The sequence below is a fragment of the Arvicola amphibius genome, chromosome 9 (genome assembly GCF_903992535.2).
Source record: "Arvicola amphibius chromosome 9, mArvAmp1.2, whole genome shotgun sequence".
NCBI lineage: Eukaryota > Metazoa > Chordata > Mammalia > Rodentia > Cricetidae > Arvicola > Arvicola amphibius.
In genome coordinates, this window is record NC_052055.2 from 5,386,301 (window position 1) to 5,398,659 (window position 12,359).

Sequence of the window (12,359 nt, forward strand, 5' to 3'; positions counted from 1 at the left end):
AAGCAGCCAACCACTAGAGAGCTTTTACTTCTATGAAATCTTTAGAATGAAAAGAGAGAGAGTTCCTATCTTATCCTGCCTTATATTCCCCTCTAGCACTGGTGTTAAAGGTGTGCTCCACCACCACCGGCCTCTATGACTGACTAGTGTAGCTAGCTTTGCACTATGATCTTTAGACAAGCTTTATTTATTGAAATACAAATATAGTATCACTATAGGTCTACTTATTATTTTTTCTTCATGTCATAGTTACTTTTCTCTTTCTATGATAATGCACCATTGTAATTGGAGACAGCAGATCTGAGTAATCCAGCCTCCCAGATCCAAGTAATCACACAGAAACTGTATTAATTACAACACTGCTTGGCCTTTTAGCTCAGGTTTCTTGTTAACTAACCCTTACATCTTAAAATAACCCATTTCTATTAATCTGTGTATTGGCATGAGGCTGTGGCTTACTGGTAAGAGTCCAGTACCTCTCTCCTTTGGCAGCTACATGGAGTCTCTCTGACTCTGCCTACTCTCTCTGTATATCTCTTTCTGCCTGGCTTACGTATTCTGCCCTGATATAGGCCAAACAGCTTCTTTATTAACTAATGATAATAAAACATTTTCATAGCATACATATGAGGGGAATCCCATATCACACCATGATTCAAGGCAATTTATTGAAGAAAGACTTTGGTTACAGTTCAGAGTGTGAGTCTATGACCATAACAGCCAGAACCAGGAGACAGGCAGGCAGGCATGGTACTTGAGCAGTAACTGAGGGCTTACAGCTTGACCCACAAGCATGAAGCAGAGAAGGCTAACTAGTAATGACCTGGACTTTTGAAACCTCAAAGCCATTCCCCAACAAGCCTACACCCCCTAACACTTTCCAAACAGTTCCACCAAGTAGGGACCAAGTATTCAAACATACTGGCCCGTGTCAGTCATTCTCATTCCAACCACCACATGCCCTAAATGTGATTTAGCAATTCTTCCAAATACTTGATTGATACATAAACTTACTTTGTTGTTAATAATGATGATATTGTTTTCTGCCTGGCGATTGTAATAATTCCATAGACTAGCATTTTGTGCTACAGGTTACAGGGTTTAGTAAGACTTGTTAAATTGAAACCAACCAGTTCATGTACAAAAATTGAAGTAGTCAAAGTTGATGCAACACTATGGGGAGGGAGGGAGCAGCAATAATAGTTCGGGAAACTGCCCAAGCCTTCAAATGAGGACAGTGAAGAGTATGGAACTTTTATTTTGAAAATTCAATTTTATCAACTATATCTTAAAATTTTAATGACTTCTGGCTTTTCAATAGAGCTTTGCAGATACACTGTTACTTTCCACTAATTTTAGATACATGGGAAGAACATTAGCTTTACCAGGCCACTGAGGTCCCACTAATTTTAGATACATAGGAACAACATTAGCTTTTAGGAACTCCTGAGAGTCTGAAACATCCTGAAGAATGATAATTTTCTGTAAGTTTCTGTAGTTCGTGCTCTGCTTGATATTAGCATATGAAATATCAAAATATTACCGGGAAAGCCTTGCCCAAGAGTTTAGTGATCTCCAAGCAGGGTAGTTTTCAGCTAAGATTATGAACCTTATGATTTCGCTCCACTAAATAGAATAATAACATTCCTTGTTAGTCTGACAGCTGTGTCCTGCCTGACAATTGTTTAAAACCTTATTTGATATATAATGCAAAGACAATACCAACTGTTTTCTGGATAAACCTATTATTCATATTCATAGCTCATTTTCTGGGCATAATAATTGAACTGATTTTATATCACTGTTAAAGTTTATAATTTTTCTTAGCCTCTGAATAAAAATACATTAAACATTTTCAACATAAATTATAGTATCAGGTCATAATTTTATGGGAGAGATTGAATTATATATATGATTATGTTTTATTCTAAGTATAGACTATGTCCTTTTTATGTTGAAGAACTTTTTATTTTTCATTGTTTTATTCTTGGTAGCTTCATACATGTATACAATGAGTTTCAGCCATTTTCAACCTCTCTTGCCTTCTCTAATGCAGAATGAACATTAACCATTTTCTTCCTCCACCACTCCATTTCCAGCTGAAATCCTTCTTCCCAGTCCCCTCCCCACTTACTCCCATGTTCTTCCTTTTGTGGAGAGTGCAGACATGAGCATCACCAGAATGTTATTCACTGGAGTGTGAGCAACTTGTCAGGGTTGCTGTACTGCAGAGAATTACACCATCCTTTCAGCGGCCATTAACTGCCAAGAGTCCCCATGAATGAGTGGGGCCTCATGGGGTTCACTTGGCATGCCTGACGAGATAAACTTTGAAGTATTAGTATTGTATAGGTCTTGTGCAGGTGATGCAACTGCAGCAACCTTATGAATAAAGTGGAATTTCATGTCCAGAAGACATCTTTTTGGCGCACATCTTCCTGTCCTCTGTCTCTTATATTTCCACCCCATCTTTTATGAGCCTTGAAGAGGTGGTATAAATAAATAACCCTGTTGGAGTTGAGGCTTCACTAACACTTACTCTAAGCACCTTTACCAGTTAGGAGTCTCTGCATTAACATCTGCCCATTGCGAGGCTGAGAGAAGCCCGGATCTCTAGATAGAAGTGACAGTTTGGAAGGCTTCTTGACAATATCTTCATTTAGCAAAAAGAGTAGGTTCCCAACCAAGGCCCACGATTTCCACAGCCAACCAGCTCTTGCCTAGACCTGCAGTGCCAGGCATGCCTTCCCTCCTGTAGAGTGACCTCAAATCCAGTCAGAAAACAATAGGTTGAGTGCGTAACAGTCCTGCCATGGTTGCATCAGAGGTCATGTCTTGTTCAGTAGATCGTTATCGTCATTCATAGGAATCATAGCTAGGAAAGACTGCTGATGACTTCTTTCCCTGCTTTCTGTACTGTGAAAAGCATGTGCACACACACACACACACACACACACACACACACAAATAATGTAATTTTAAATGACTTTCTTGTTTGGACTTTTTAAGTTTCTCATTCTGTTTATTACTTGTCTCTTTGTGGCTGTATACACAGACATCTCTGTGTTTTCAACATGCTTAGTTGCTTAGAAGTCAACAGAATGGTACAGTCTTGAGTAATATACCAATTCTACCTCCAAGCTACAGCTTTTAGCTATTTGCTGTTTTTGATACAAGAGATATTATTTAATTCCTTCTCATTTAATTACCCTATGCCTTAGGCACTGCACTGAGACTGCTGAGTGTTCTTTGGAATTGTGTTAGGCAGTCTTGCTTTGTAGCCCAAGCTGGCCTTGAATTTGCAGCAGTCACTTGCTTTATCTGCTAAGAGAAACACAAATTGAGGAAAGTATTTACCAGGCCTTCAGCAGTTTGCGTTCAAATCTAAGATTTAGAAACAAAGTCTCATTTGCGTTTAAACTCTTATAATGTTCAAATACTCTGCTAGCCACGGGCACTGCTCTGTTAATCTGTGCAGCAAGCCTGACAGAAAGGCGCTGTTTTAACAGTTGATAACCGAGACACTCATAAAAGCACTTGGTCCAAGAGTGAGAACACACTAATTGACAGGGCTGGACTTCAGACCAGCACTTCAGTCTCACTAAGAAACCTGGCTCTTAATGACTGTTATCGTTTCTGCTTCCTGCTACAATTAAAGCTTTTTGTTTTTCATTTGAATTCAGATCTAATGGTCTCATGAGCAAAGGCAAGTAAGAAATATAATGCTAGACTGCTTTTCTAATTATGAAATAATTACACACAGAGAATAAATGGTAGCAGCTAGCCTCTCTTTATTTATAAATTATAGAAATGAGAAAAATAAAGATTTCCCCCCAGGTACAGTTCAATATCTTTGAACAATTAAAACATTTTTTGTAATTGAAATTTTAAAAGATACATGAATAAAATTGAAGATTTGCATATATGTCTCAACTTCAGGTCAATGTACCTTAAATAAATTTAGTGGAAAATATAAATATATTACAGTTGTTCACACATATATTATTTAGATGTACAGGTGGATGCATAACAGAAAAGCTTGAATGTACCTACTGAAATAATACACTAATAATAGCAATACACTAATAATAGTAAGTTAAGTAAAATGGTACTTTTAAATAAATTTATTTAAAAAAGAATATTATGAGCTAAATTTGTACCAAATAAGTGAATTAAAAATAAACAATGTTATTCTTACTAATAAACAGTATCATTCTCTTTGTATAAACATTTCCTGGGTAAAGGGGCAACAGTGTTTTGAATAATTTAATTGTTGTTTTGATAATTAAAGTTGACAAATAAGGTGAACCAAAAAAAATCAGTTGCTAACTGATTTAATTACGGATTTCTAGATTAATAAATTTGATTATTAATGTTTTATGGCATCTTAGAAACAGTCCCTGTATTTGAAGAGTCAGTTTTTAATAAAAACTGTGAGATCCAGAAGAAACAGAAGCAAGTCATTTGGTTATAAGTGTTTAAGCTATAGCCACTTGCCAGTCAAGTGGTATTGGCCAAAATGTTTGAAATATTTATGCTGAGACACTATTTCTGACTGACCTTTTTACATATTTTTCAAAACTTTGTAAAACTCGCCTACACCTGAATTTAGAAAGTTCTCCCAAACTAGACTAACAATGATTCTTAACAATAAGACTGCGGGCATAAGGTGCGGCACGAGCATAGGAGGAGATCCGGCAGCAGGTGCTCTCCTATGCAACACCATTGACAGCAGCAGCCGTGCTGGGTGGATTTCAGAGGACAACTCCAGCTGGTGATAACACAGTCAGAATCTGCCACTAATTTACCTGATATGAGGTGCAATATAACAGAACACATATTCTAATTTTCAAAACAACCATGCAAGGAGGATATGATTATGACAAGAATATTAAAGATTGAGGAAGCTGCCCGACTCTGCTCAGCTGCTGAGTCTCCTTCGCTCCAAGATTCCAGGCGCCAGGGTCCACATCTTTTTCTCTCTTTCTTTTTTCTTTCCTTCTTTTAAATTTCAGCTTGAAGACTCTTGGCAACTAATCTTTTGCTGTAATAAAATTAAATTGTATCCATTAGTTTTAACATTAAATGTATTTTATGAGAATAGGTCATTAACATGAAATATTTATTTTGGTTTTCAATTTACCAGAATATTTGAGCTCCCTAGAATCCCCTGAACCCTGACTTTGCTACTTAACTATCTAATTATTTCCATTCCAGGAAGATTGAGCTATTGGTAAATAATAACAACCTTTTCTAATATTTCTAGGATTCGTCCAAATTCCTGCAACTGCTCAGAAATTAAACTTCTCTTTTCTCTTGGCTTTTCTAAAATCGCTAGTTTTCATTAATTAGATTTTGTGTTATCTCTAGGTTTTCAGTGAAGCGCAGTGGATTAAAGAGAAAGTTGAATTGGTCTTTATAGCTACAGAGACAACTTGACCAGATTTTTTTCTTTCAAATTTTAATCAGAAATTTAAGAGTCGCGCTCCCTACTGTTAAGCAAAATGTTTATTTCCCAGATTTTAGCTAAATGTTCTTCCCTGAGGCCATTGCTGTTCTGAAACTTTTAATGGCCCTCATTGGGTGTGGTGGAAATGCTGCAGTTACTTTGCTAAAAACAAAGGTTTCATATAAATTTAATTCTTGTTTTAGGACAATTACCGTTCACTTGTTTTAAGTGCAACGGAGTTGGGTATTGCAGTGCCCTCCGTGGACAATTAAGAGCTGAAATAGGAGCAAGCTAACAATTGCTTTGTGTGGTAATACTGACAGCTTCTGCATGTTTGTCAATCTGTGTCAACAGTACCGATCAGGATGGGACCCACATAGAGGGGCAGACACTGTCTCCACTAAGTCCTCTGGCAGTGATGTGAGTGAAGGGTCTGCCGTGTCCAGGACTAGTAGTGCCTCTCGTTTCAGCAGCACAAGCTACGTGTCCGTCCAGTCAGAGCGGCCGAGAGCAGACAGAAGAATCAGGTAAGGGCACTGGGTGTAACTGCTCGTGTGTATCAGAGGGCCCTCTTTCTTTGGATAAATATAGGATATTGGTATAATCTGTAAAAGCTATAGGATATTCTGTATGTGTTTTTTTTTGAATCTTGGTCAGTTTTTATGGAACTGATGACAGTTTTTTTTATAGTAAATCGCTTGAATTATCTCTATGCTTGTAACTTAAAAATTAGACTGCAATTGTTAGATCATTATTAAATTAAAATAAAGGTTAACTGAAGGTGTAAATTTAACATTATAATGATTATGGAAAACAATTTTTCTGGGTATTTTTTGTAGTTGAATACATTTCATTAATTTTAAAAAACTATTACTTTTTAATAAGAGGCTTTCTACCCCCTTGAAAACATCAAAGTACATGGAAGCCTTCTTCACTGCCTCAAGAAAATTTAGTACACATTAGTTTTTCTTTCTGTTCCCTCTTGTCTTGTTGCTTCGTGGATATTGGAGCTCTCTGTGATGGAGAGACTGCAGCCCCAACCTGCTTCCCGTGGTTTTTGCAATTTTAGAGCTAGCGTGCTCAGGCAATGCTTCCTAGTGCATCTTTACACGCAGTGAGAAATGCACTCAACATTAAACCATCTCCGGCTCACCTAGGTTTTGAGTGTCTTCATTGTCTCTGTTCACTTGCATTTGTTTTTCTTGACTTTTCTTTTTTCTCTTTGTGTTTCTTTGCATGCCTTCCACTTGTGTTTCATTGAAAGGACAAAGGGAGTAGAAGAGGGTGGGGAAGGTGGGGCTAAGCAAGAAGAGACAGTTCAGGAAGAGCCAGCGGCCCAGGAGGAACTCACTAGAGAAGCTGGGAGAGGGGAGGAGAGTGCAGAGACAGGCGGAGAGGAGAGGAGCAGAGAACCAGGAGATGAGGGGAGAGCCCGAGATGCTCCTCCGGATCCAGGGGCAGGAGGACGCCGGAGTAAAGAGCCCTTGCAAAGGAGCCTCTCCCAGGACGACGACAGGTAAAGCCATTCGGCTGTGTAGGGGCTGCCCGTTAGTAACATGGCTTCTTCCTTTTCATTCACCTTCAAAGTTATCTTTTGCTGTGCCTGTGTGTGTGTTAGCTTCTACCACAACTGACTGCTACACTGGAAATACTGCTTTGCAAAAGTCTTTGATTTATATCTTCTAGATCTGGGAGTCTGATTGATTTTGTTTACCAACAAGTTTAAGTTTGATTTTAATTTGTGTTATTAGCGTGAATTCACAGTTTGCTTTCCTAGCTTTCCTTTAAAGAGGAGTGAAAGTGGACCTTGCAAAGTCTTTTTACCAAGAGTGGAGACTGTTTGGGGAAAAGAAGGCAATACCCTTAAAATAAAGGGCCTAAATTCTGACATAATTTACAAAAGATAATTGCTGTGTTGAAAAAAAAAAACTTTAAAAATTGGAAAAAGCGTATTAAGTCTCTGTGTCCCTCGAGACTTACTGGTTTCCTGGGGTAGCCCAGTGCAGTCTGAGGCCTGAGAACAGTTAGCCGACAGGGGCAGTGTTCTCTATCTTCTGGCATTTGTTTTTCTTGCTGGTTTTGTTGTTTGAAACAACACATCACTCTTAGCCCAAGCTGGACCTGAACTTGCTATGATTAGCCCAGGCTAGTATCAAACTCATCATAATCCTCCTGCCTCGGCCTCTTAAATGCTCAGATTCCGGGCATGCACCACACCACCTGGTCCATGATTCTCTGAAAGAAATGGTAGCTTCCCAGGTCGAGCGGGAGGCCAGGCACGTTAGATCATGCTCCCCTCCCGGTGGACCTAGTGGGAGAGACTGCGAGAGCAGGAAGATGGCCCAGGAGAAACTGCAGGAGGCACAAGAGCAATTGCTACCCCATAACAGAAGCCGCCGAGGTCTTGGCGTGTGCAGGGCATGGCGGAGTGCAGGCAGACTTCATCTCGAGATAAAGTGTTTGCTTTAATTACATCTATTTGGAAGGGAAAATTGCAGATAATGTCATTTTGAAGCAATCGAGCTTTTTTGGCAGAATTTGATTTTTATATTGCACAAATTTTACTTGTGAAGCAAAACCTGTTTATATGTCAAATTTAAATTAGTATATTCAAACCCCATTTCATATTGTGCTTTTCTCAAAATGAAGAGAGGACGATTGGCATAGGCGTTTTCCCACTTAGTATATCATTCAGCTGTGTATATTTCCTTTCTTCTTTAAGGTGTATCTGTACTCTATCAGGTCTTTATTGCATGCAGTAAACAGAAAAACATTTTTAGTAAAGCACATTTTGTGATTTGATGGTAAGACAGTAATTTCAAGTCTGTTTTGTTACATATCTAACTTGATAGTTACATTGAGTTGTCATATAGTTGAAACAACCATTTTCTGATTTGTGGAAATTATGATCATGTCACAACTAATTCATAGAGGACACTTTCTGTAAGAGTCTGCTTTCTTCCAAGAGCATAGCCAAGAGTGAGTCTCGTGTGTTGTCTCTGCCCTATACAGAGAAGACAGGAGCACTGGAGCTTGCCTTGAGCCAGAACTGCTTACTGGTAAACCTGGCATGGTGGGCAGAGCTCAGAAGTGCACGACATGAGTGCCCACCTTTTCTTGGTTTTTAGAGACAAGGTTTCTCTGTAACAGCCCTAGCTCTTGTAGACCAGGCTAGCTTCGAGCTCACAGAGATCCGCCTGCCTCTGCCTTCCGAGTGCTGGGATGAAAGGTGTGAAGCGCTCCACTTTTAAATGCTGCTATCACCGTTTCTTCAGGACAAGAAGACCCCTTTATTTTATGAGGGCAAGGGAGATGAGTATATGCTAATGAGATAATTATCTTGTACTCAGCTTACTGTGGGTGCTTGTGGACCTGTAAATTTTAAGGGCCAGGTTGATGTCTCTAGGCAACTTATATTTCTTAAGATAACAAGAAGTAACTACTACAATTTCTCATAAAAAATGTTGCTGTTACCTGTTCATTATGACAACTTAAATTCTTAAATTTGCTTTTATTTTTTAGGATCAACCTAACTATCTTTATTCTGAGGGAAAATATGTATGGTTATTACTAATAACTTTGTGTTTTGATACTTGATATTACAATTATAGATTGTTTAAAACTAAATGTATCAAATTCTTATACAACATTTTTGGAAACTGTCTTATTTTACCGTAAACCAGGGATGTTTCATATCTTTTATTTTGAATTCAGGTTTTACAAAGAAAAAGAATTGTCACTATTGAATATTTATGGTAATTCTAGTCCTTACCATAATGACTTTAATAAACAAAAATGCTGTTATGATTGCTATTATCTTTGCAGCGATTAGACCTTGTTGCAGGATGCATATTTCAGTGTAAGACTATATTGTTCATTTGCAGTGAGTCACATTTAAGTAAATTTGCTAAATGTTTAAGAAGAAAATGGATAGCAAAAATAAATTTTAAATGGTTCCTTGAATGTTAGGTTTTTATATTTTGATTAATAAATGATAGCATTCATGATTGTTTATATTTACACAAATGTATGTAGATCTGGCAAAAAATTTCCCATCATCTTAGTGATTGCACATGGTATACTGTAGAAGGTACAAATATATTCATTTTCTGATAATGTTATATAATATGGGAAGAGAAAGAATTAGGACTAGATAAGACATTGAGAGATAAAGAGAAACTATTCAACCAGTATTTGTTTAGAAAATGTCTCATGTACTGAACTGATAACTGAGACAGAAATGAAGTTCCACATTTCTACACTGGAAGATAAAATGATTTCTTACTTAAAAACAAAACAAAAAGCCTCATTAATACACCTTTCAGAAAGCATAGGGCTATGGGAAGAGGGATGGAAGTTGAAAACCAAGCAACGAGAAGAATGGCTTTTCCAGTAACCATATTGATAGCTTTGTGTCCAAACTAAACCATATCCATTCTTCCATGCCCTATTCTGGGGACATGAAACAAAGATTAAAAATTAAGAAACTTGCCAGGTGATGGTGATGCACACCTTTAATCCCAATACTTGGGAGACACAGGCAAGTGGATCTCTGTGAATTTGAGGCCAGCCTATTCTATAGAGCAAGTTCCAGGACAGCCAGGGCTACCCACAAAGAAATCCTATCTCAAAAAGTAAAAACAAGTGAACCCAAAAGACAAATATTTTCAAAAGGTTTAGTAATTCTATATCTATAAATGGTGTACGAATACACTTTTCCTTTCTAATGAAGATTGCTCTTCTAATAGGAACTTATTGGTAGGAAACATTAGTTCTAGGTTCAAGTTTTCATGATTAGTTGTTTTTATCAGAGAGATTTACACCATTGAATTATCGAGGCAGGAGAGCAGTGGATATCTGAGTATTTATACACAGGTATTGCTGATGGGATGCTAATTTTACATTACAGTCTACGTCGTTGGTAAAATGTGAAGGCAGACTTCACCACTTTGATGGAGTAGCAGAGCAAGCGCCTGAAATCCTAGCACCTGCGATGCCAGGCTGTGCTACAGAGCCTGGGCCTTTTTCAAACGAAAAGGAGGAGGGGAGAAAGGGCGGGAGAGAGGACCAGAGCAAGATTTCATGTGAAGATAACTGATTGGGGTGCTAAAATCATGCGTTCTCAGCTTCATCCTGTGCTGTGTAGCTGCATGCTTTACCCTCCTAGGCATGTGTACCTTGCCAGTGGTCCCCTCTTTCCCACAGTTTGGATGCACACTGTACACAGCAGCAGGAACGTGGGCATCATTTCATTCTGATGATGTGATCAGGAACTCAAGGGGTAGCTGGTTCCGTGGTTAGCCAAGAGCGCAAAGAGCAGCGAATGTGTTTCTACCGATTGGAAGGTGACGTCAGAATGTATTTAGTGCTTGACTTATCAAGTTCATTTTCCGTTTGTTTTCTGGAAGTATTTTTCCATGCTACCTCATCTCAGAGGACACCGTGGACTGTCCCCTTCTATATAGTTGCACCAATGGCATGTGTTTTCTTTATCTTTTCCTTTCTCCATGAAAGTACAGCTTGCCTGTAATAATATGAGGGTCTTATTCTAACGCGGTCTTCTGCTCATACAGAACACTGAACTGAGTAAAATAGAATTACCTGGGCACCGCCCTACAACTGTGATTCCATATATTCAGAGCAGGACTCGGGAGCGTGTGCACTGGAAAAGAATACCCCAGGCCATGGGGACGCTGTATTTTCTAATGAATCTTCACATGAGCTCCTGAGAAATAAAGCAGATGGAGTTTTGATAGACGTTGGGTTCAGTCACTGTGAAAGTTATTGCCACTTAAAAATAATTTTTAAAGATATCACAATTTTTAAAAATATTATTGCTGCATGTGTGCTGCTGGTGCATGTCAGCGGAAACCTGTGCAGTTCTCTCCCATGCATTCAGGGACCAAACTCAAGGTGTTGGGCTTACACAGGAAGCACCTGAGGGCTGAGCCAGCTCCCCACATGGAGATTTTAAGATTATGTTTTGCAGTTCACAAACATGAGATGTTGTTCCACTTAATTTTTTCTTTACTTTCTTGCAATTATATTTTTATTTTTAGTGTAATCATCATATGCTTTTAAAAAAATTACTCTACACATTTTGTTTTTGCTGCTGTATAAATCATTGCTAGGATGTGTAAGTACAATTGATTTTTGTTTATTGATTTTATATATTACAGTTTTCTGTGACTGTATAAGAGTCATCTGTAATTAAAGATAATTTCACATCCTCTTTCATAATCTGAAAACGTTGATTTCTTTCCTGTGGTAATTCATCTGACTAGACATCCATTATACTCCTGAATAGAAGTGTCTTGAAGAAGGCCTTAAGGCAGTCATTTAAAATTACCTCTGCATTAGCTATGAAAGATTTTTGAAGATGCTGCCTTAATGATACTTAACCATGTTAGAAAATTTTTGTGATCATCTTTCTTTAAGAATTCATATATCTGTCCTTCAGATGTGAGGACAAAATGGCCCGCTGTATTTTCCTGTTTCCCTGGTCTATCACAGAATGTGAGTTAACATCCAAAAAATACTAATTCCATTCAATGTTGTGATCTATGTTATTCAACTATATCACTGGGAAGTTTTCTCTTTCCTTCATTTTTGTATATTAGACTACATAACATAATGTTCTGATTTTTCTTACTACACATATACATACTGAAATAGTCTCTATAATCATGCAATTGTGAATTGCATGACTTTTATTAAAACTGCATAGAATTAAATAGGCTACTAATTTTTTAATTTTATTGATTTTTATTGAATAGGCTACTAAATTTAGTTATCCACTTCATATTTTATCAGGGAGATATATATGTTTTTAAAGACAGGGTTTCCCAGTAGCTATGGAGACTGGCCTGAAACTTGCTCTGTAAACCAGGCTGACTTCGAACTCACAGAG

General features: G+C 37.9%; 1 protein-coding gene across 2 annotated transcripts in view; it reads left to right on the top strand.

The window, feature by feature from the left end:
- Nucleotides 1-12,359, top strand: part of Rims2 (regulating synaptic membrane exocytosis 2) — a 411,096-nt gene that overhangs the window by 306,229 nt on the left and 92,508 nt on the right. For both annotated transcript variants that reach the window (XM_042055663.1, XM_042055664.1), the window contains one exon: nt 5,804-5,976. In XM_042055663.1, coding sequence (XP_041911597.1) covers nt 5,804-5,976 — 173 coding nt within the window. The remainder of the gene's footprint in view (nt 1-5,803; nt 5,977-12,359) is intronic.